This window comes from Neoarius graeffei, chromosome 28 (genome assembly GCF_027579695.1).
Source record: "Neoarius graeffei isolate fNeoGra1 chromosome 28, fNeoGra1.pri, whole genome shotgun sequence".
In the NCBI taxonomy this organism is placed as follows: domain Eukaryota; kingdom Metazoa; phylum Chordata; class Actinopteri; order Siluriformes; family Ariidae; genus Neoarius; species Neoarius graeffei.
In genome coordinates this window covers 39318039-39343307 of record NC_083596.1, presented here as the reverse complement: position 1 = coordinate 39343307, position 25269 = coordinate 39318039, and the positions used below count along the sequence as shown (strand labels likewise).

At 41.9% G+C, this 25269-nt stretch overlaps 1 protein-coding gene across 1 annotated transcript; it reads left to right on the top strand.

The window, feature by feature from the left end:
- Positions 1–3144: 3144 nt before the first annotated feature.
- On the top strand, positions 3145–25269 carry ehd2a (EH-domain containing 2a). The gene is made up of 7 exons (XM_060912143.1): positions 3145–3436; positions 9350–9598; positions 15267–15443; positions 17401–17498; positions 20437–20849; positions 22722–22883; positions 23077–25269. The coding sequence occupies exons 2-7, from the start codon at positions 9375–9377 to the stop codon at positions 23659–23661; spliced, it is 1659 nt and encodes a 552-aa protein (XP_060768126.1). The 5' UTR covers positions 3145–3436; positions 9350–9374; the 3' UTR covers positions 23662–25269.

Below are 25269 nucleotides of genomic sequence, written 5' to 3'. Positions count from 1 at the left end.
CGCACACACACAGGTCATGTGGTTGGGGAGAGAGCCCTCTTCCTCTGCTCTCTCTCTCCTTATATAGGGCGCGGTCACTGGGGGAGACACACAAACACACGTTAACTGACATCAGGTGCAGTGATTCTGTCACTTACCTTCCCTGACTCCGCCCGCCGATCACAGACCGACGCTTGACCACGCCTCCGCTGCCACAGTCACACTTTTAAAAAAGTTTATAGTTAGTGTGGCATGGTGGTGTAGTGGTTAGCACTGTCACCTCACAGCAAGAAGGTTCTGGGTTCAAGCCCAATGGCCGATGGGGACCTTTCTGTGTGGAGTTTGCATGTTCTCTCTGTGTCTGCATGGGTTTCCTCCAGGTGCTCAAGTTTCCCCCACAGTCCAAAGACATGCAGGTTAGGCTAATTAGTGGATCTAAATTGACCGTTGGTGTGAATGGTTGTTTGTCTCTATGTGTCAGCCCTATAACGACCTGGCGACTTGTCCAGGGTGTACCCCACCTCTCGCCCATAGTCAGCTGGGATAGGCTCCAGCTTGCCTGCAACACTGTACAGGATAAGCGGTTACAGATAATGGATGGATGTTTATAGTTAGATTTCCCTCATCAACCTCATTTTCTCTCTCTTAAAATTAACAAGACAAACCCAATCAACATTATGTTCCTGAGAAACCAGTAACCAGAAAATTCCTCTTCCCTGAAAACTTTTTGACCTATGTTGAAAAACTTATTAACTGGAGGCTCTGTCCATATGTTGGTTTCCTATAGTTACCACTTCGCGCTAAAGGGTTAGATGATATATATATATATATATATATATATATATATATATATATATATATATATATATATATATATATATATATCGTCTAACCCTTTAGCGCGAAGTGGTGACTATAGGAAACCAACATATGGACAGAGCCTCCAGTTAATAAGTTTTTCAACATAGGTCAAAAAGTATATATATATGAGAGAGAGAGAGAGAGAGAGAGAGGATATTACATGGTTGCGCGAAGATGTGAAGTTTATCTTCAAGTGGTGAATATATTCATGAGTGAGCAAAGCAAATGAATGAAAATATTTTCAACACTTGAAGATAAACTTCATATCCTTGCTCCACTGTGTAATGTTCTTTATATTATATAGACACATCCACACACACACACACACACAAAAAAAAGCAAGTCAATCAAAAGAATTTTAATTTTGAACTGGTTCGCCATTTTGACAATGTGCATCTAGTCAGCAGGAAAACACTGGGAGTGACATCATCAGAGTGAAATATCGGGAAATATGTCACTCAGATCGGTGATGTATTTCATATGAAAAATGTGAGTTTTTCAACACGAGAAGATAAACTTCATATCTTCAAGCCACCGTGTGATTTTCTTTCTATTATATAGACACATTCACAAGCAGAAAGTACCCAAATTTTCAAAACAATTCATCGATTTCCTCATGAGTGACATATAGAGATTTATGTTATGGTTTTGGTTCACCATGTCCCAGATGTAGCTCATATGAAAAATACAAGTGGTGTATTTCCCAGTAAAACACTCACATCTATATACTTTAACAGTAGATCAGACTGTCTAAACCATTAGTTGGGCACCTAAGTGTACAAATTTGTAAATGTGACCAGGAACAGCTGAGCTTGTGAACGCAACTGTAATAATTAGAGCGGGTGGGTGGAGCACAGAAGTACGGCAGGCCAGAACTGAGTTCCAAAAACTCTTTTTTATTTAGCTTTTCAGCTTTTATACTTTCCACTCTCCCAGTCACATGCTCACACACACAAGCGTTCTGGTTGGGGAGAGAGCTCCCTTCCTCTGCTCTCTCTCCTTTTATAGGGCGCGGTCACTGGGGAAGACACACAAACACAGGTTAACTAACATCAGGTGTAGTGATTCTGCGACTTACATTCCCTGACTCTGCCCTCCGTTCACAGACCGACGCTTGACCATGCCCCCGCTGCCACATACCCCCACCGCCCGACTCAGGCCGTGGAGCTGTCCAGCCTGCAGCCGACTCCCCCCACCTTGACGGGAGAGGAAGTCCGCCACGACCATCTGCGCCCCTGGCCTGTGGATCACCTTGAACTTAAACGGCTGGAGTGCCAGATACCAACAGGTGATCCATGCGTTGGCATCCTTCATGCGGTGGAGCCACTGGAGGGGCACGTGGTCCGAACAGAGGGTGAAAGGGCGTCCCAGTAGGTAGTAGCAGAGGGCGAAGATCGCCCACTTGATGGCAATGCACTCTTTCTCTATAGTGCTGTAGCGGCCCTCACGCACCGACAGCTTTCTGCTGATGTAAGTCAAGGCAAGGGAAGTTTATTTATATAGCACATTTCATACACAGTGGCAGTTCAATGTGCTTTACAGAAGTAAAAGCAAAACAGTAAACAATAGAAAATAAAATTACATAAAATAAATGGAGTAGAAATAAAATAATAAAATGAGATAAAAGTTCAATTAAAAAAAAAAACAGCAGAATAAAATAGAATAAAAGTTAAGTAAAATTTAAAACATGGAGAGACTGTAAAAGTAAAGAGTTTAAAACATGTAGAGATGGCAATATTAATAATTTAGCAGAAGTACGGCAGGTCAGAACTGAGTTCCAAAAACTCTTTTATTTAGCTTTTTAGCTTTTATACTTTCCACTCTCCCAGTCACACGCTCACACACACAAGCACACACACACTCTCCCTTCCTCTGCTCTCTCTCCTTTTATAGGGCGTGGTCACTGGGGAAGACACACAAACACAGGTTAACAAACATCAGGTGTAGTGATTCTGCCACTTACCTTCCCTGACTCCGCCCTCCATTCACAGACCGACGCTTGACCACGCCCCCGCTGCCACAGCAACATAAAACTGCTTGCTAATGAATGTATACGTATATCCTTATAATAACATATATAATGTAAATGTGCTTCCCTATTAGGCTCCAAGCTTTTACGCTTAATATTAACACTGTGTTTTATAGAAACATTATAGTCAGTGTGTCATTACCTACCTATTATCTTATTCCATGCAGTGCTGCACCAACAAGTGCTTTCAATTTAATTCTGAAAAGTACTGTTGGTTTTATATGATGACACAATAAATTTCTGTCATTTTGTGTTTTATAGAGCTTGTGAATAATCCAGCACCCCACCCACCAGAAACATCTGGAGCCGAGCACACACCAGAATCCTCCAACTTTCTGAACCCAGATCATACTGAGACTAAAGGACAAAATAAAGAGGCTCTTTTCACTCTCATTTACGAATCTGCAACAAGAAAACATGTAAAAGTGCGTGAGATTCAAGTCTAGACACAGGGCAGTTGGGAAAATTGTGACAAAGGGTGAAGAGAAGAATTTAGTGGATTGTGTAGAGTACTGCAGCTGAACGTTATTTTCCAGCAGTATCAATTTTCAAACCTGCCTAAAAGAGGTAAGATTTTCCATTACTGCTGTTTCAGTTCTCTAAAGCTGAAGCAGCTTTACAGTTTCAGTTCATACAGGAGAAGGAATAAGGAGGACTTGAAGTTTAATGTGCCTGTAAACTTTGCCTTAGCTCAGAATCAGCTTGGCAGTATTGATGCAAAATAGTTATTTTTCTGAACACATTTGTGAAATAAATAAAAAGTGTTTTTATTTGTTAATGCACCAACCACCTGTATATAGCCTGGCAACTCAGTTTAGCGTCTCAAAAGTGTTTGAATGTAAGTTTTTATTTGGTGCATTTGTTATATCATACTTTTTGTAATAACTCATATGGAAATGGGAGTTGTTGCTGCTGTTGTTGTTTTGTGTCCTTATTGCAGTTTTTGGCAGTATCGATATGCTCCCATTTGTTCTACAGTGGAATGTAAGAACACAGTGTGTCAGGGTCAACCAGTGCAGTTTCATAATATTCAAATAATGCTGGATTAGTACAATTTGCAAAAACGCCTCCCAGCTGATATGCACTAAGAGGTTTGTTCTCTCCTAAAAGTCTTTAAAAACATATGTGCAAACATCTGTATTGTGTAATCGCATATCGGTCTTGACCAACCCAGTCTGTGTACTGTCTAGCCTGGTCATGAAGACTTGGGGTTAGCTGTTGGGGTTTTCTTTTCCTCAGTCTAATTGTACTTTATCAACTCATTTGTATGGTTGAATTGTTTTGTTTTCCTTGGCTGTTTGCTAATTGTTGTTACTTCAACAGAATATTACACTAAGTGTCATTCTGTCACTTGATCAGTTGGCACTAGAACTTTCTTGTCTAGAAATTCAGCACTTCTTGTACCTGACTTTTGCACTTGTTCTACATCGCTCTGGATAACAGCGTCTGCTATGCCTGTAATGTATACGTTAAAAATTTAACATACTGCATACACTTATAGAAAATAAAGAACATTATTCTACCTTTAGGGGTACAATGGCTTGTCACTGAGGCAGTACCCTCTAAACAGTGTTGTAGTTGAGTCACTAAAACTCGAGTCTGAATCCAGTCTCAAATCCCCAGTGCTCAAGTCCGAGTCTAGTCCAAGTCATTAAATAAAATTTCAAGTTGAGTCCATTATTGATCGGAGTCGAGTCTGAGAACAAGACTCCAACTGCACCATTTGATGGTGGCTGTTGCTGCCTTTATGTGAAACCATCTCTGCTACTGTTTTGGACTAACATTACTGCTCGACTGCCCCATTTTAGTTAATAGGCTACAGATAAAAAGCTTGTTCATCGCTCAGCAAGCCCCGCCCACTATCAACAGAGCAAATAACATGAGAGAGGGTTAACACTAGCTAGTTCATCGCTCAGCAAGCAAGCCCCACCATCAACAGAGCAATGAACATAGCGTGTCACTTCCTTCTCTGGGTGGAGTCTTGCCAAATGACGATTGAAGTTCGAGGTTGTCCCCGTTGTCTCCTGAATACATATGGAACACATAGCAGTGCATTTTTTTCCACTGCACCAGAGGTCTGTATAAGCAAAGAGGACAATACTAGGGGCGTTCTCTCCAGGCATTTTAGCGCTATTAACATTAGTTTGTTCCTGAACATGACGTATGAACAGGTAAATGTGCATTCTCTTGCATGAAATTAGTATAAAAAATGAATGTAGATATAAATATCATATGACAAATTATTATGGCATGTTACAAAAAAAATAAAGAAAGCATCCGAGTCTTTGTCTACAATTTACGAGACCGAATGCAGTTAATGCACAAGTCAGAGTCCAAGTCCGAGTCATCAGTGCTCAAGTCCAAGTCAAGTCAAGAATGTTTAAAATTAGGGCACAAGTCAGACTCAAGTCTGAGTCCTGGACTCAAGTACGACAAGCCTGCCTCTAAGGTACTTATTTGTACCCTTTATGTACTGCTTGGGAACATATATGTACAACCCCAATTCCAAAAATGTTGGGAAAAAGTACAAATTGTAAATAAAAATGGAATGCAATAATTTACAAATCTCAAAAACTATTGTATTCACAATAGAACATAGACAACATATCAAATATCGAAAGTGAGACATTTTGAAATTTCATGCCAAATATTGGCTCATTTGAAATTTCATGACAGCAACACATCTCAAAAAAGTTGGGACAGGGGCAATAAGAGGCTGGAAAAGTTAAAGGTACAAAAAAGGAACAGCTGGAGGACCAAATTGCAACTCATTAGGTCAACTGGCAATAGGTCATTAACATGACTGGGTATAAAAAGAGCATCTTGGAGTGGGGCGGCACGGTGGTGTAGTGGTTAGTGCTGTCGCCTCACAGCAAGAAGGTCCGGGTTCGAGCCCCGTGGCTGGCGAGGGCCTTTGTGTGTGGAGTTTGCATGTTCTCCCCGTGTCCGCGTGGGTTTCCTCCGGGTGCTCCGGTTTCCCCCACAGTCCAAAGACATGCAGGTTAGGTTAACTGGTGACTCTAAATTGACCGTAGGTGTGAATGGTTGTCTGTGTCTATGTGTCAGCCCTGTGATGACCTGGCGACTTGTCCAGGGTGTACCCCGCCTTTCGCCCGTAGTCAGCTGGGATAGGCTCCAGCATGCCTGCGACCCTGTAGAACAGGATAAAGCGGCTAGAGATAATGAGATGAGATGACATCTTGGAGTGGCAGCGGCTCTCAGAAGTAAAGATGGGAAGAGGATCACCAATCCCCCTAATTCTGTGCCGACAAATAGTGGAGCAATGTCAGAAAGGAGTTCGACAGTGTAAAATTGCAAAGAGTTTGAACATATTATCATCTACAGTGCATAATATCATCAAAAGATTCAGAGAATCTGGAAGAATCTCTGTACGTAAGGATCAAGGCCGGAAAACCATACTGGGTGCCCGTGATCTTCGGGCCCTTAGACGGCACTGCATCACATACAGGCATGCTTCTGTATTGGAAATCACAAAATGGGCTCAGGAATATTTCCAGAGAACATTATCTGTGAACACAATTCACCGTGCCATCCGCCGTTGCCAGCTAAAACTCTATAGTTCAAAGAAGAAGCCGTATCTAAACATGATCCAGAAGCACAGACATCTTCTCTGGGCCAAGGCTCATTTAAAATGGACTGTGGCAAAGTTCTGTGGTCAGACGAATCAAAATTTGAAGTTCTTTATGGAAATCAGGGACGCCGTGTCATTCAGACTAAAGAGGAGAAGGACGACCCAAGTTGTTATCAGCGCTCAGTTCAGAAGCCTGCATCTCTGATGGTATGGGGTTGCATTAGTGCGTGTGGCATGGGCAGCTTACACATCTGGAAAGACACCATCAGTGCTGAAAGGTATATCCAGGTTCTAGAGCAACATATGCTCCCATCTAGACGACGTCTCTTTCAGGGAAGACCTTGCATTTTCCATCATGACAATGCCAAACCACATACTGCATCAATTACAGCATCATGGCTGCGTAGAAGAAGGGTCCAGGTACTGAACTGGCGAGCTTGCAGTCCAGATCTTTCACCCATAGAAAACATTTGGCGCATCATAAAACAGAAGATACGACAAAAAAGACCTAAGACAGTTGAGCAACTAGAATCCTACATTAGACAAGAATGGGTTAACATTCCTATCCCTAAACTTGAGCAACTTGTCTCCTCAGTCCCCAGATGTTTACAGACTGTTGTAAAGAGAAAAGGGGATGTCTCACAGTGGTAAACATGGCCTTGTCCCAACTTTTTTGAGATGTGTTGTTGTCATGAAATTTAAAATCACCTAATTTTTCTCTTTAAATGATACATTTTCTCAGTTTAAACATTTGATATGTCATCTATGTTCTATTCTGAATAAAATATGGAATTTTGAAACTTCCACATCATTGCATTCCGTTTTATTTACAATTTGTACTTTGTCCCAAGGCGGCACGGTGGTGTAGTGGTTAGCACTGTCGCCTCACAGCAAGAAGGTCCTGGGTTCGAGCCCCGGGGCCGGCGAGGGCCTTTCTGTGTGGAGTTTGCATGTTCTCCCCGTGTCTGCGTGGGTTTCCTCCGGGTGCTCCGGTTTCCCCCACAGTCCAAAGACATGCAGGTTAGGTTAACTGGTGACTCTAAATTGACCATAAGTGTGAATGGTTGTCTGTGTCTATGTGTCAGCCCTGTGATAACCTGGCGACTTGTCCAGGGTGTACCCCGCCTTTCGCCCGTAGTCAGCTGGGATAGGCTCCAGCTTGCCTGCGACCCTGTAGAAGGATAAAGCGGCTAGAGATGATGAGATGAGATGAGACTTTGTCTCAACTTTTTTGGAATTGGGGTTGTACCTTTTTGGCTCTTAAAACGTACACATGGTTGTCTTGAGGTCCAATAATGACCCCTGGGTGTACATTAGTATAGATTGTACCTTGGGGGACAGAAATGGACTCCTGTTGTACCCCTATTTCTGACAGTGTATATATTACTGTACATTACAGGTTTTAAGGTAGTGCTACTATCTGTATCTGTATCCAAGTGGGTGTGGTCCAAACCTGGAGGCTTATTTTAATGAACCTTACCACTATGCCCCATGAAATGCTGAAAACCCCCCACCTAGATGTAGAAATGCTAGCACTGTCAACATTGTGTGTGAATAATGGCTCTGCCAGTTCCTCAGCCTCGGCTACATCACTCGAGTAACTAGACATGTTTTTGAATCTGACTCATGGAGTATTTTTTGTTTGCACCTCACTGCGATATTTTCCAATTAATTTGATGGTTCTGTTTCCCAAAATATAAACAAACTAGCAGCCTCATTTTAACCACCGAGACCCTGTCCAGGCAGTTACTAAGGATGAATGAATGAACGCTGCACGTCCATGTTAATGAACCTGGTCTTTGTTTGTACCATGAGCTTCATATCTCACTGCTTGCTTGCACCTCCATGAAAGTAAAATCCTCAGACTTGTATGACTTTTTTTATTGCATCCCACAGAATCTGAGTCCTGATGCACATTTCTACTCCCAATCAGATGTCCTTGAACCTTTCTGGCAAGCTTCCTTTAAATAAAATAGTGCATCTTGTTTATATATCTGTTCAGAACACATTATCTGCTCACCAAATAATCAATTTATATTCACTTCCATCCCTCATATACATATATAGTATATACGCAGGCTGTTTGAGATCTAGTGGTGTTTGATTGACTCAAAAAAATCTCTCTCATCTCTCTCATTATCTCTAGCCGCTTTATCCTGTTCTACAGGGTCGCAGGCAAGCTGGAGCCTATCCCAGCTGACTACAGGCGAAAGGCGGGGTACACCCTGGACAAGTCGCCAGGTCATCACAGGGCTGACACATAGACACAGACAACCATTCACACCTACGGTCAATTTAGAGTCACCAGTTAACCTAACCTGCATGTCTTTGGACTGTGGGGGAAACCGGAGCACCCGGAGGAAACCCACGCGGACACGGGGAGAACATGCAAACTCCACACAGAAAGGCCCTCGCCGGCCACGGGGCTCGAACCCGGACCTTCTTGCTGTGAGGCGACAGCGCTAACCACTACACCACCGTTCCGCCCCCTCAAAAAAATCAAATCAGTAAATATAATCTTGTATTTAATGTGTTCTTTCACGTTGCTGTGAAACAGCTGGTGCAGCTGCAGTAGTTGAACTGCTGTGTATGACTCAATCGTCATGTGATTTGTTTTGGCTTTTTTAAACCCTTGAACATGCTGTAACATCTGCAGGTTATTAGTTCTGTCTAAAAAAATGCATTGGAATTGGCTTGGATTACAGTTCACTCAGAATCTGTGTTTCCTCCTGGTTACTATTTCCTAAGCCTTTCTAAAGCAGTTCTTAATTGTTGCTACTTGATATACGTTTATGTCATTAGAGAGATGGAAATTGTATGTCAGTTTTAACATAAACATATTATTCCAGAGTAATCCATGTTTCAGTACGCATGCCTCTTATCTCCAGTTTTACAGACTCGGTTTCCTGCTTAATGGCTTCCAAAGACGTGAAGAACAGGGGCGGGAAATCTCTCAAGGAAGTCCAGACAGTCACTGAGGGTTTGAAGTTTCTCTACCGACAAAAGTTGCTTCCTTTGGAGAAGTATTACGGCTTCTCAGACTTTCACTCTCCCAGTCTGGAAGATGCAGACTTTGACAACAAGCCCATGATCCTGGTGATGGGTCAGTGTTCAACGGGGAAGACGACTTTCATTAGGTGAATAACAGAACTTATGTGTGTGAAAAGGGAGATAACTGACTAGGCTTATATCTGTTCTCGCTAAAGCACATAGCTACCCAACAACTTGATCAAAGTATGACATTCTCTATGTGAGGAAATCACTCCATGGACATCCTTAGACACCCAAACAGTTTTCACTACTGTTCAACTGATTCCTTAACTAACATGATCTTAGAAGGAGGAAGTCTGTGTTTAAGTCTTCCTGTTTTTGGCCAAAATTCAGCCACTGCAACGTTGTGAAGGTTTTTCCAGACAATCACACACAGTTATAAAGAAATGTTAGTGATGCACAATGAGGTCTCAAACATTCGGCCCAACCGAACACAATGAGTAATTCTATATGACACTCTAACCTCTAATCTGACACTCTAACATCCCTCTTTTGATCCTGTAATCCCCTCATTCATGTTAAAGAATTACCAAGACACTGTGATTATCCAATACATACAGTTGTTCTCAGACGTTTACATACAGTGACATGAATGTCATCTTGGATATGAATATCATGGCAATATTTGGGCTCTCAGTAATTTCTTTGAACTGTTCTTTTTCTGTGGCAGAATGATTGTACAGCATGCATCTTTAATTAAAAAAACACTAGAATTTGGTGCACAAGTTTTAATTTTCTTTGGGTTTTCTGAAATCAACACATGGTCAAAATTATACATACAGGGTGAAAAATTTACATACGCTCACTTAGATTATTAATTCAGAGGTGCTGATATTTCCAAAATGTCTCTTATCTTGGCAAGGCCAATGCCTCTTAACTTCCTGTTAGTGATCATGATTGACTACAGCTGGTAGCTTCTCTGTGCTTTCATAAAAAGGGTTTGTTTACAGCACTCATTGGATTGACCAACACACAATACAATGGGAAAGTCCAAGGAGCTCAGTGCAGATCTGAGAAAGAGGATCGCAGATGTACACAACTCCGGAATTTCTCTTGGAGCCATTTCTAAACAACTGCAAATTCCAAGATCAGTTCAAACAATTGTATGCAAGTTATTGTGAGATGTAGTCACTTTGCCAAACCACTTTGCTTCAAGAAAATCCAAACTGTCACCCTCAGCTGAAAGGAAATTGGTTTGGATGGTCAGGAACAACCTGGGAACCACCATGGCACAGCCCTGCCATGAACTGGAAGCTGAGGGATCACTGTCTACAGTTCAGATCACCATGGACTAAGAGGCTGCTATCCAAGAAATAACCCCCTGCTCCAAAATTGACACCTTGAAGCTTAAGTAAAGTTTGAAGCTGACCACACAGACAAAGAAAAAGCCTTCTGGAGGATAGCTGTATCGTCAGATGAGATAAAGATTGAGTTGTTTGGCCACAGTGACCATCATGTTCAGAGGGACACTGTACCAGCTGGTGGTGGTGGTAGGATCATCATGCTCTGGGGCTGTTTTGCTGCCAATGGAACTGGTTCATTGCACAAAGTGGATGGAACAATGAAGAAGGAGGACTACCTCAGAATTCTTCAGCATAAACCATCAGAAACCTGAACATGACTTGGGACTTGAGAGTTACAACAGGACAGTGAACCCAAACACGCATCAGAGCTGGTTGTGGAGGATAAAGCAGGCTAACATTAAGCTTAAAACAAGTCCTGACTTCAAACCTATTGAAAATATATGGACCGTGCTTATAAGTTGAGTCCATGCCAAGAAAAAAAAACAAATTTAATTGAACTCTACCAATTCTACCATGAAGAGTCATGAAATATCCAACCAGAATTCTGCCAGAAGCTTGTTCATGGTAAACAAAAATGTTTGGTCAAGGTGAATCTTGTGAAAAGACATTTTAGCCAAATATTAGGTGTGCTGTATGTATATTTTTGACCCTGTATGTATAATTTTGACCCTGTGTTGATTTCAGAAAACCCAAAGAAAATTAAAACTTGTGCACCAAATTTTAGTGTGTTTTTTAAATAAAAGATGTATGCTGTACATTCTACCACAGAAAAAGAACAGTTCAAATAAATTACTGAAAGCCCAAATACTGCCATGACATTCATATCCAAGATGACATTCATGTCAGTGTATGTGCTGTAAAATTCTGACCACAACTGTACACTGATCAGCCATAATATTATGACCACTGATGGGTGAAGTCAATAACATTGATTATCTCATTACAGTGGCACCTGTCAAGGGGTGGGATATACAACCCCGATTCCAAAAAAGTTGGGACAAAGTACAAATTGTAAATAAAAACGGAATGCAATAATTTACAAATCTCAAAAACTGATATTGTATTCACAATAGAACATAGACAACGTATCAAATGTCGAAAGTGAGACATTTTGAAATTTCATGCCAAATATTGGCTCATTTGAAATTTCATGACAGCAACACATCTCAAAAAAGTTGGGACAGGGGCAATAAGAGGCTGGAAAAGTTGAAGATACAAAAAAGGAACAGCTGGAGGACCAAATTGCAACTCATTAGGTCAATTGGCAATAGGTCATTAACATGACTGGGTATAAAAAGAGCATCTTGGAGTGGCAGCGGCTCTCAGAAGTAAAGATGGGAAGAGGATCACCAATCCCCCTAATTCTGTGCCGACAAATAGTGGAGCAATATCAGAAAGGAGTTCGACAGTGTAAAATTGCAAAGAGTTTGAACATATCATCATCTACAGTGCATATCATCATCAAAAGATTCAGAGAATCTGGAAGAATCTCTGTGCATAAGGGTCAAGGCCGGAAAACCATACTGGGTGCCCGTGATCTTCGGACCCTTAGACGGCACTGCATCACATACAGGCATGCTTCTGTATTGGAAATCACAAAATGGGCTCAGGAATATTTCCAGAGAACATTATCTGTGAACACAATTCACCGTGTCATCCGCCGTTGCCAGCTAAAACTCTCTAGTTCAAAGAAGAAGCCGTATCTAAACACGATCCAGAAGCGCAGACGTCTTCTCTGGGCCAAGGCTCATTTAAAATGGACTGTGGCAAAGTGGAAAACTGTTCTGTGGTCAGACGAATCAAAATGTGAAGTTCTTTATGGAAATCAGGGACGCCGTGTCATTCGGACTAAAGAGGAGAAGGAAGACCCAAGTTGTTATCAGTGCTCAGTTCAGAAGCCTGCATCTCTGATGGTATGGGGTTGCATTAGTGCGTGTGGCATGGGCAGCTTACACATCTGGAAAGACACCATCAATGCTGAAAGGTATATCCAGGTTCTAGAGCAACATATGCTCCCATCCAGACGACGTCTCTTTCAGGGAAGACCTTGCATTTTCCAACATGACAATGCCAAACCACATACTGCATCAATTACAGCATCATGGCTGCGTAGAAGAAGGGTCCGGGTACTGAACTGGCCAGTCTGCAGTCCAAATTTTTCACCCATAGAAAACATTTGGCGCATCATAAAACGGAAGATACGACAAAAAAGACCTAAGACAGTTGAGCAACTAGAATCCTACATTAGACAAGAATGGGTTAACATTCCTATTCCTAAACTTGAGCAACTTGTCTCCTCAGTCCCCAGACGTTTACAGACTGTTGTAAAGAGAAAAGGGGATGTCTCACGGTGGTAAACATGGGCTTGTCCCAACTTTTTTGAGATGTGTTGTTGTCATGAAATTTAAAATCACCTAATTTTTCTCTTTAAATGATACATTTTCTCAGTTTAAACTTTTGATATGTCATCTATGTTCTATTCTGAATAAAATATGGAATTTTGAAACTTCCACATCATTGCATTCCATTTTTATTTACAATTTGTACTTTGTCCCAACTTTTTTGGAATCAGGGTTGTATTAGGCAGCAAGAGAACAGTCAGTTCTTGAAGCTGATGTGTTGGAAGCAGGAAAAATGGGCAAGTGTAAGGATCTGAGTGACTTTGCCAAGGGCTAAATTGTGATGGTGACATGACTGGGTCTGAGTATCTCCAAAATGGCACATCTTGTGGGGTGTTCCTGGTATGCAGTGGTTAGTACCTACCAAAAGTGGTCCAAGGAAGGACAACCAGTGAACCAGCAACAGGGTTATGGGTATCGAAGACTCATTGATTCACATGGGGCACGAAGTCTAGCCCATATGGTCCAATCCCATAGAAGTGCTTGGCAGCAAGAGAACAATCAGTTCTTGAAGTTGATGTATTGGAAGCAGAAAAAAATGGGCAAGCGTAAGGATCTGAGTGCCTTTCCCAAGGGCCAAATTGTGATGGCTAGATGATTGGGTCTGAGCATCTCCAAAATGGTGCATCTTGTGGGGTGTTCCTGGTTGTCCAAGTGACGGACAACTGGTGAACAAGTGACAGGGTCATGGGTGTCGAAGGCTCATTGATTCACATGGGGCACAAAGGCTAGTCCATATGGTCCAATCCCACAGAAGAGCTACTGTAGCACAAACTGCTGAAAAAGTTAATGCTGGCTAAAACAGAAAGGTGTCCGCATTAACTTTTTCAGCAGTTTCTGCTACAATAGCTCTTACATTCCATTACAGGCATTTAGCAGATGCTCTTATCCAGAGCAACATACAATGTACCCAAAGCAGCCTGTGGACCAGTTGAGAGTTAGGTGCCTTGCTCAAGGGCATTTCAGCCATTCCTGCTGGTCCAGGGACTCAAACTAGTAACCTTTTGATCACAAAGCTGCTTCTCTAACCATTAGGCTACAATTTCCCCAGCACAATTTGGCCCTTGTCAAGGTCACTCAGATCCTTATGCTTGCCCGTTTTTCCTGCTTCCAACACATCAACTTCAAGAACTGACTGTTCTCTTGCTGCCTAAGTCTTCTGTGAGATTGGACCATATAGGCTAGACTTCGTGCCCCATGTGAATCAATGAGCCTTTGACACCCATGGTCCTATCGCTGGTTCACCGGTTGTCCTTCCTTGGACCACTTTTGGTAGGCACTAACCACTGCATACCAGGAACACCCCACAAGAGCATTTTGGAGATGCTGAGACCCAGTCATTGAGCCGTCACAATTTGGCCCTTGGCAAAGTCGTTCAGATCCTTGCACTTGCCCATTTTTCCTGCTTCCAACACATCAACTTCAAGAACTGACTGATCTCTTGCTGCCTAATATATCCCACCCCTTGACAGATGCCAATGTAATGAGATAATCAATGTTATTCACTTCACCTGTCAGTGGTCATGTTGTTATGGCTGATCGGTGTACTATGAATTATCTGCTAACTGGAGTTAAACTATACTATATATAATATGAGGTTTTCTGTGAGGAGACTTTATATTGAGCATTATTGCCAGGAATCTTCAGTGTCCATGCTTTGTAACAGTCAAAGCTGTAACTGTATGTTATCAAATGCTGGTGGGATGTCTTCAGGGTGGAGGGCTTTTTGGTTTCTTGGTAACATGATAAGTTGTAAAACTGGTATGATAAAAAAAAAAACCTGCATGATAAATGAGTTACACAGATCTTCCACAGCATTAAACCTAACTATGAACGGATAAAAGGTACAATGTACTCTTCTTTAATAAAAAAAAACGTAATCATGGAAAATTGTTGCATTCCACCACCCTGTTGGTGATTATTTTCCTAAAACTGCATGCCCTCTGATGTTTTTTAAGTAGTCTAGAAGCATTTGGAAAGAAGCTGCTCTTGAAGCTGAAAAAACAGAAACCTGTATATGATTATGTATATAATGGTTGTCATTTTTTCAGGTATCTTCTTGAACAAGACTACCCAGGAGGTAGAATTGGGCCTGAACCTACAACCGACTGTTTCACTGCTATCATGCATAAGAATGTTGAGGGGGTGATCCCAGGCAATGCTCTTGTTATGGACCCCAACAAACCTTTCCGCAAGCTCAATTATTTTGGCAACACCTTCCTCAATCGGTGAGTAGGAGAGGGTGAATAAAAATGAGTGACAGAAAGCCAGCAGGATTAGGATAGATGACTGTTTCAGAAATCTGGGAGTTGTTAACCTGAAACAGAAGTAGTGGCTATGTATCCAGCCTCTTGAGAAAGGGTGAGTGTGGAAAGTGATCAGCTGTGTGTCATGTTTGGCACGTGAAATGTCTGAGCTTTGCCAATCTTTGGAATGGTCGAGGCTTGGACATTGCAGACATGGGCTGTGTCCGAAATCACTCACTCATTCACTACTTCCTAGTCACTATCTAGGGAATTCTATATAGAGGACTATACAGTGAGCTCACTGGTAAAATTTAAAAAAAAACTTTTGGACACTACTCCGCCGCTCTTATTTACATCATTACTGTTGCACAATTAAAACGTGCCAGATCAGTTGGCTGGTGGGTTTTTAAAATAATAAATACATGCATGTATTTTCATGATAAATACATATTATACTGAGCGTATTATCCCATTCATCTCATCATCTCTAGCCGCTTTATCCTTCTACAGGGTCGCAGGCAAGCTGGAGCCTATCCCAGCTGACTATGGGCAAAAGGCGGGGCACACCCTGGACAAGTCGCCAGGTCATCACAGGGCTGACACATAGACACCCATTCACACCTACGGTCAATTTAGAGTCACCAGTTAACCTAACCTGCATGTCTTTGGGGGAAACCGGAGCACCCGGAGGAAACCCACGCGGACAACATGCAAACTCCACACAGAAAGGCCCTCTCCGGCCCCGGGGCTCGAACCCAGGACCTTCTTGCTGTGAGGCGACAGCGCTAACCACTACACCACCGTGCCGCCCCAGTGTATTATCCACATTAACAAATACAAAGTACTTTGTGTCTTTTAAATCAAAGCTGAATACTTTCTTCTTTGCCACTGCCTTTTATTAAATCAAATTTGAGACTTTTTATTAATTCCTCGCTCTGCACTCTTTTATTCTTGTATTTTTTCTGTCTATTTCTATTTTAGTTTAATTTCTATTATTTTACTAATTTTAGTAGTACTTGAATGTCCATTTATAACGTGTTTCTTCCTCCGTCCATTCACCTCAACACACTACAATATTATTGACATTTTTGCACCAGGGTGGCACAGTGGTGTAGTGGTTAGCGCTGTTGCCTCACAGCAAGAAGGTCCGGGTTTGAGCCCCGTGGCCGGCAAGGGCCTTTCTGTGCGGAGTTTGCATGTTCTCCCCGTGTCCGTGTGGGTTTCCTCCGGGTGCTCCGTTTTCCCCCACAGTCCAAAGACATGCAGGTTAGGTTAACTGGTGACTCTAAATTGACCGTAGGGGTGAATGTGAGTGTGAATGGTTGTCTGTGTCTATGTGTCGGCCCTGTGATGACCTGGCGACTTGTCCAGGGTGTACCCCGCCTTTCGCCCATAGTCAGCTGGGATAGGCTCCAGCTTGCCTGTGACCCTGTAGAACAGGATAAAGCGGCTAGAGATAATATAATGAGATGAGATTTTCGCACCACAACTTATAAATTTGTCTCATGCCCATTGTCATAAGGAAAAACATACTACTGCTGTACTCAATCTAAAATACTTAACGGTCCTTATGAAACTTTTTTCTTTCAGCGCGACCGCAATGCATGATGGTATACTGTATATTTCTTGGTTAGTGACCATCGGTTATACACTACTTTTCATGGTGCATTGTGGGCTACCATGAGTCCACCATATAGGGTGCAATAATTCTCACTATACATTCGGACAGCACTACAAAATGGCGAACTCACTATATAGTCCACTATATAGTGAGTAGTGAGTGATTTCGGACACAGGGTTGGAGATGGGAGGCAGTAAAAAAAGAAAAAAAGCAATTTAATTGAAAATAACTCAGCAACTCTGATCAGCTTTTGAGATGAGAAATGAATTGTGTTTGTAATTAATACTGTATTTATGAAACTGTTTGCTATTCCTCTAGGTTCCAGTGTGTGCACTTTCCAAACCAGGTCTTGGAAAGCCTCAGCATCATTGACACACCAGGAATTTTGTCCAGCACGAAGAAAAGGATGAGCAGAGGCAAGAAACTACATAGATTTATTTCAAGTTGCTTCCAAGGCATTTTGATTAAGTATTCAGAAATCAATATTGAATACTACATATGGATATGGCGGCACGGTGGTGTAGTGGTTACACTGTAAAAAAAAATAGTTGAGAATACTTGAAATTTCAAGGCAACCGTCTGCATTAAGAATTTTATGTTTTGCCAATGATGTGCCCATGATAATCCAAACTATGATAAAACTGTTATCTTTATTAAGAATTCTTAATTAAGTCAATTTTCAATTCCTCATTCTGCCAACATAGATTTCTCTTTTTGCTGAACAGTGGCATTCACAGTAGTGCAAAAAGGCAATCACAATTTTCTTTTTAGATTTTTTTCACCTCTATTTGGATAGGACAGCGTAGAGACAGGAAATGAGCGGGAAATGACCTCGGGTCGGAACCGAACCCAGATCCCCAGATTTATGGTATGGCGCCTTATCCACCTGAGCCACGACGTCCCCAAGGTTATCACAATTTATCATTAAACTATACATGCCTTTTTCATTGTTCTACACAATTACAAAAATTTTTAAAACCCATGTTGTGGGTATGGTGTCGTGGCTCAGGTGGATAAGGCGCCATACCATAAATCCGGGGACCCAGGTTCGATTCCGACCCAAGGTCATTTCCTGATCCCTCCCCGTCCTGCTCATTTCCTGTCTCTACACTGTCCTATCCAAATAAAGGTGAAAAAAGCCCCCCAAAAAAGTCTGATAACCTCAATTGCCTTTTTGTACTACTGTGAATGCCACTGTTCAGCAAAAAGAGAAATCTATGTTGGCAGAATGAGGAATTGAAAATTGACTTAATTAAGAATTCTTAATAAAGATAACAGTTTTATCATAGTTTGGATTATCATGGGCACATCATTGGCAAAACATAAAATTCTTAATGCAGACTGTTGCCTTGAAATTTCAAGTATTCTCAACTATTCTTTTTTTACAGTGTAACGTTGTCGCCTCACAGCAAGAAGGTCCAGGTTCGAGCCCCATGGCCGGCGAGGGCCTTTCTGTGTGGAGTTTGCATGTTCTCCCCATGTCTGCGTGGGTTTCCTCCGGGTGCTCCGGTTTCCCCCACAGTCCAAAGACATGCAGGTTAGGTTAACTGGTGACTCTAAATTGACCGTAGGTGTGAGTGTGAGTGTGAATTGTTGTCTGTGTCTATGTGTCAGCCCTGTGATGACCTAACGACTTGTCCAGGGTGTACCCCGCCTTTCGCCCGTAGTCAGCTGGGATAGGCTCCAGCTTGCCTGTGACCCTGTAGAACAGGATAAAGCGGCTAGAGATAATGAGATGAGATGAGACATATGGATATTGGACTCATTTTTACTGCGTTTGTTTCTTTGACTGTACAGATCATTTGCTGAAGTGCAGCTGTATGCTGATGTCACCTGCATAATCACTGAGCTTATTACCACCTCAATAGCTATTATTGTGTAAACGCCTGTTTATCCTGTAGATATTGTAACATATATGATAACAGCAACAAACTTGCTTTGCTGATGTTCTACAACATTTCATGTAACTACAGTATTAACAGATAAAAGGTGTATGTCATTTTTTAATCATGAAAAAATTGTTAACATTGGCAATAAAACATAAAGGAATAAAACACTTCAAGACAAAGTATTATAGGAAAATAATCAACCTCAGGGTGATGTTACTCTACATCACATCGGTTTTGTAGTCGAGTCACTAAACCTCGAGTCCGAGTCCAGTCTCGAGTCCCCAGTGTTCTTGTCCAAGTCATTAAAGAAAAATTTCAAGTCGAGTCTGAGTCGAGTCCAGTATTGATCCGAGTTGAGTCCGAGTACAAGACTCCAACTGCACCGTTTCATAGTGGCTGTTGCTGCCTTTATGCGACACCATCTCTGCTACTGTGTTGGACTAACATTACTGCTTGACTGCCCCATTTTAGTTAATAGGCTTCGGATAAAAAGCTTGTTCATCGCTCAGCAAGCCCCGCCCACTATCAACAGGGTAAATCACATGATAGAGGGTTAACACTAGCTAGTTCATTGGTCAGCAAGCAAGCCCCACCATCAACAGAGCAATGAACATAGCATGTCACTTCCTTCTCTGGGTGGAGTCTTGCCAAATGACGATCAAAGTTCGAGGTTGTCCCCGTCGTCTCCTCGATAGTTCTTCTACATATGGAACACACAGCAGTGCATTTTTTCCCACTGCACGAGAAGTCTGTATAAGCAAAGCGAACAATCCTAGGGGCTTCTCTCCAGGCATTTTAACGCCATTAACATTAGTTTGTTCCTGAACATGACGTATGAACAGGTGAATGTGCATTCTCTTGCACGAAATTAGTATAAAAATTAATGTAGATATAAATATCTTATACCAAACTATTATGGCATGTTACAAAAAATAAAGAAAAAATCTGAGTCTTTGTCTCCAATTTACGAATCCGAATGCAGTTAATGCACGAGTCTGAGTCATCGGTGCTCAAGTCCAAGTCGAGTCACGAGTCCTTAAAATTAGGGCATGAGTCAGACTCGAGTCCAAGTCCTGGACTCGAGTAATACAAGCCTGCATCACATCACTTTTTCCTACAACAGCACACACAGTCATGTTTTACTCCTTAAGTAATCTAGAAGCAGTGGGTAAGTCTTTGAAACACTACAGAAGAAGACAGTTTCAACAAAACAGCTCTTGGACATGACCATAAAGCCTTCAGATAGTTTCCAACAGATAGTGTCCTAGCACTTGGGAAATTCATAATATTCATTTGATTCATAAAACATCTCCAAATAGACGTGATGACCTCAAAGGTTCCTTTGCATCCTTATAATAATCTTATTCACAAAATTTAAAAAAAAAACGAGCCAACATGGACATTATTTGCTGGCTGTGCTTGACAAATCTGTAACTCACACCTAGAAAATCACTTCTTGTCCTAGGCTATGATTTCCCAGCAGTCCTCCGCTGGTTCGCTGAACATGTGGACCTCATCATCCTCCTGTGCGATGCCCACAAACTGGAGCTCTCAGACGAGTTCTCACGCTCCATCGTGGCCCTACGTGGACACGAAGACAAGTTGCGCGTGCTGCTCAACAAGGCCGACATGGTGGACTCGCAGCAGCTGATGCGGGTTTACGGTGCGCTGATGTGGTCGCTGGGCAAAGTAATTTGCACCCCGGAAGTCCTAAGGGTCTACATCGGCTCCTTTTGGTCCTCTCCATTCAGGACATCAGAGAACCGCGTGCTGTTTGAGCGAGAGGAAGAAGATCTTTTTAACGAGATCCAGAACCTACCTCGAAACTCTGCCCTGAGAAAACTTAATGACCTGGTAAAGAGGGCACGACTTGTGAGGGTGAGTCCATCAACTACATATTTACTTGAATTTATAATTATTATTTTCCTAAAATAGTGCTGATTCATAGTGATTCATAGCTGGAAAGTGAAAATGCTGTTCCTTTTTATTCAAATCTCAGTCTATAAATTATTAACTCTCTTTTGCACACACACCTAACAAGTTTTTCTAGATAGCACTTAGGTCTATGAAAAACATGCTGTGTCATTGTTACCAAGCGGCACACCTAATCTCTCTAGAGATAGGAGTGATGACAAACAAAAGTCTCTGAGGAGGAGACTACTCAAGTATACAAACAAAATACTTTTGCCATTCATCTCAGATGAAGCGCTTCATTGCTAGCTTCATCAGGATGTGCAGAAACACAGATGGGCTGCAAGGCCCGCAACAGAGCAACAGAGTCACCTGCAGCGGCGGCATGAATGGCCCGGGCAAGCCACCACAGAATGTCTGGCCTCATGAGCTCTCACATACTATTCTCCTTTCCTAATGAAGCACCTTGCACAGTAAGGTAAGACAAACAATGCCATGCCCCCATCATATTGTCTCTCTGGACCTCCAGACCTGATATCAAGTGGTGCACAAAAGTGCCACAGAACTGAAGGGTATGGAAGTTGCCCCACAATGACAACTGACTTGCCGAGTGATGCCATCCATTGGCCATTTGAGTGGCTCTTCCACATGTCATCAGGTGGTGTGCCATTGTCCCTGTTGGGTTCATCTGCCACATTGCACCGAAACATGCCCTGCTGTCAGCGCCTTATTGGTGATGTACTATTTAACCCATAGCTGGAGCCCAGGCAGGTGCTACCACTCCGGGTCAGAGCGGACCTGGGAGCAATGGTGATTAAGGGGTAACTCCACTTTCCCCAATATTCAAGTCCTCCTGGACCTGAGACTCACCACTGGTTGCAGTTTAAAGTCATACCCAGGACTAATTCAATTCCTTCACTACAGACAGATCAATCCCTAACATCTTTAATTTTCTCTAAAGCTGCTTTGTGACAATATCTATCAGTAAAACGCATGATACAAATAAATTGACTTGACTTCTGTTCAGTTTTCAAAATATCACAAACGTTGTCGAGATTAGGACAAAACGGCAATTTGTTTGGAAGCCGAAAGAACTGACTCTTATTGGCGAGCCAAGTCAAATGATCTGACACACTAGAAAGAGCCACAATTCTTATCACTATCATTGTCTACGTTCACATTACAAGCCTTATTGCTCAATTCCCATTTTTTGCTCAGATTGGATTTTCCTATCTTGACGACTCACATTCATAATTGTGATACAAGTGACGTGTAACTGACTGTAATGTGAATGTGTCTGTCCTCTGATACGGCACACATGCGCACATTGATACATGTTTGCACGAGTCATCTGCATCACCACCAACCAAAAACGTTATATTTGTGAGATGACTCATGGTACCATGACTCATGATACTACAGCATTTTGCTCTGGAGGACGTCAAACAGCTAATCAGCTGTACATGTTCAGGTCGAGAAGACAACAAAAAGCCAAGTAGCTAGCTTTTGCTGTTTTTGCAGCTATTGTATCTCTTCTCCATTGTTGGTTTTCGGCGCTGTTTTATGATGCTGGTGATGACAACAGCACTCAGAGCATGTGTATACTCAAAACGCCTTCCCATTCATGTTGCATGAATGCAAATCAGATATGTATCTGATCTAGAACCACATATGAAAGTGACTCAAATCTGATTTGACAAGATCAATTCAAGATTTCTGTGTCCACACAACCATGAAAACATCAGATCCGTGTCATATTTGAGTCACTTCAGCCTGGTAATGTGAATGGAGCCATTGTGTGTTATTGAAGCTGCTGTTTCTGTATTCTTCTCATTCCAGACTCATGCTTATATAGTTAGCTTTCTGAAAGAGGAAATGCCCTTGTTTCGCCGAAATAACAAAAAACGTGACCTGATTTATGACCTTCCAGTCGTTTTCTCAAGGATCCAACAGCGGCATCAGATCTCAGCTGGTGATTTTCCTGATTGTGCAAAGATGCAGGTCTGTTACAGTTAAAATAAATTTCATCAAGTGTATTTTTGCATAGTTTGGCCCCTTACCTGCTATAATAAATGGAAACATTGCTGATTTGTTGAGAATATTGGCCACTTTGAAGATGCTACTACAAAACAGAATTTTATTTCAAAACATACATGTCATTATAATTGCATTACTTACTGACATTATCTTCCAGGAGCGACTAATGGATTGTGACTTCACCAAGTTTAAAACCCTAAAACCCAAACTCATAGCAAGCCTGGAGGAGCTCCTAACGACCGACATCGCTAAGCTGATGCCACTTCTGCGCCAAGAGGAACTCGTGATAGCTGACCAGCCTGGCGTCCAAGGAGGTCCTTTACCCGGAACGAACAGAGGCCCTTTTTTTGAAGGGAACCCGTTCTATTATTCAGGAGCCAGTCAAGAGTGTGAGGAACTGAGTGAAGAAGCTTGGGTAGTCTCTAAAGATAAGCCAAAATATGATGAGATCTTCTACAACCTGTCTCCTCAGGATGGCAAGCTCAGCGGGATCAAAGTAAAGGACTGGATGACCAGCACTCGGCTGCCGAACTCGGTCCTTAGCCGAATTTGGAAGCTGTCAGATGTGGATGGAGATGGCATGCTCGATGATGAAGAGTTTGCTTTGGCCAGCCACCTTATTGAGGTGAAATTAGAGGGCTTTGGGCTTCCTCCCAAGCTCCCTGCTGACCTGGTCCCACCTTCTAAAAGAAGACGTAAAACCTCGAGCACAGAGAACAGGGAAGACTGCAGGGAAGCTTAGACGCTTGTCTTTAAATATACAGCTTTGTTCTGATGCTAGTTCGAGTGGATGAATGATGACTGAGCAAGGTTTACTCACGAAAGATTTCTATGACTTATGCACTTAAAATCAACTCTTGGTTGTGTCTAGCATATAAAAGTTCCATTTTTGTCATTTTTAGTAAAATATGAATTGAAATAATTTTATATTTTGCCAATAATCCCACAATACAGCAATGTACCATTATTTAAAAAATTCTTAAATTTGGACTCAGCAGAACAATTGTGTAAGCTTATTAATACAATAAAATAACTATAACAGCTATAACAACAGTAGTTAATGATGGTTAACAGTTCTCTTCATCATTATCATCATCATTTCATGAAAAAAAATTAATAAAATCACACTTCGAGGGTCAACATTCAACAACATTTAGAAGCAGTGATGTAAAATACACTGATCAGCCATAACATCATGACCACTGAGTTCAGGGCCAGCCAGTGCAGTTTCATAATATTCAAATAATGCTGGATTAGTACAATTTGCAAAAACACCTCCCAGTTGATATGCACTGAGAGGTTTGTTCTCTTCTAAAAGTCTTAAAAAACACATGTGTAAACATCTGTATTGTGTAACCGCATATCGGTCTTGACCAACCCAGTCTATGTACTTTCTAGCCTGGTCATGATGACTTGGGGTTAGCCGTTGGGGTTTTCTTTTCCTCAATCTAATTGTACTTTGTCAGCTCATTTGTATGGTTGAATTGTTTTGTTTTACTTGATGGTTTGCTAATTGTTGTTACTTCGACAGAATATTACACTGTCATTCTGCCACTTGATCAGTTGGCACTATAACTTTCTTGTCTAGAAATTCAGCACTTCTTGTACCTGACTTTTGCACTTGTTCTACGTCGCTCTGGATAACAGTGTCTGCTAAATGCCTGTAATGTAATGTAATGTAATGTAATGTATACATTAAAAAATGAACATACTGCATACACTTATAGAAAATAAAGTACATTATTCTACTTTAGGGGTACAATGGCTTGTCACTGAAGCAGCACCCTCTAAGCAGTGTTGTAGTCCAGTCACTAAATCTCAAGTCCAAGTCTAGTCTTGAGTCCCCAGTGTTCAAGTCCAAGTCATTAAAGAAAATTTCGAGTCGAGTTGAGTCCATTATTGAGCCAAGTCGAGTCCGAGAACAAGACTCCAACCACACCATTTGTGAAACCATCTCTGCTACTGTGTTGGACTAACATTACTGCTCGACTGCCCCATTTTAGTTAATAGGCTACAGAAAAAATGCTTGTTCATTGCTCAGCAAGCCCCGCCCACTATCAACAGGGCAAATAGCATGAGAGAGGGTTAACACTAGCTAGTTCATCGCTCAGCAAGCAAGCCCCGCTATCAAAAGAGCAATGAACATAGCATGTCACTTACTTCTCTGGGTGGAGTCTTGCCAAATGACAATAGAAGTTCAAGGTTGTCCCCGTCGTCAACTCGAGACATAAGGAACACATAGCAGTGCATTTTTTTCCACTGCACAAGAAGTCTGTATAGGCAAAGAGGACAATACTAGGAGCGTTCTCTCCAGGCATTTTAGCACTATTAACGTTAGTTTGTTCCTGAA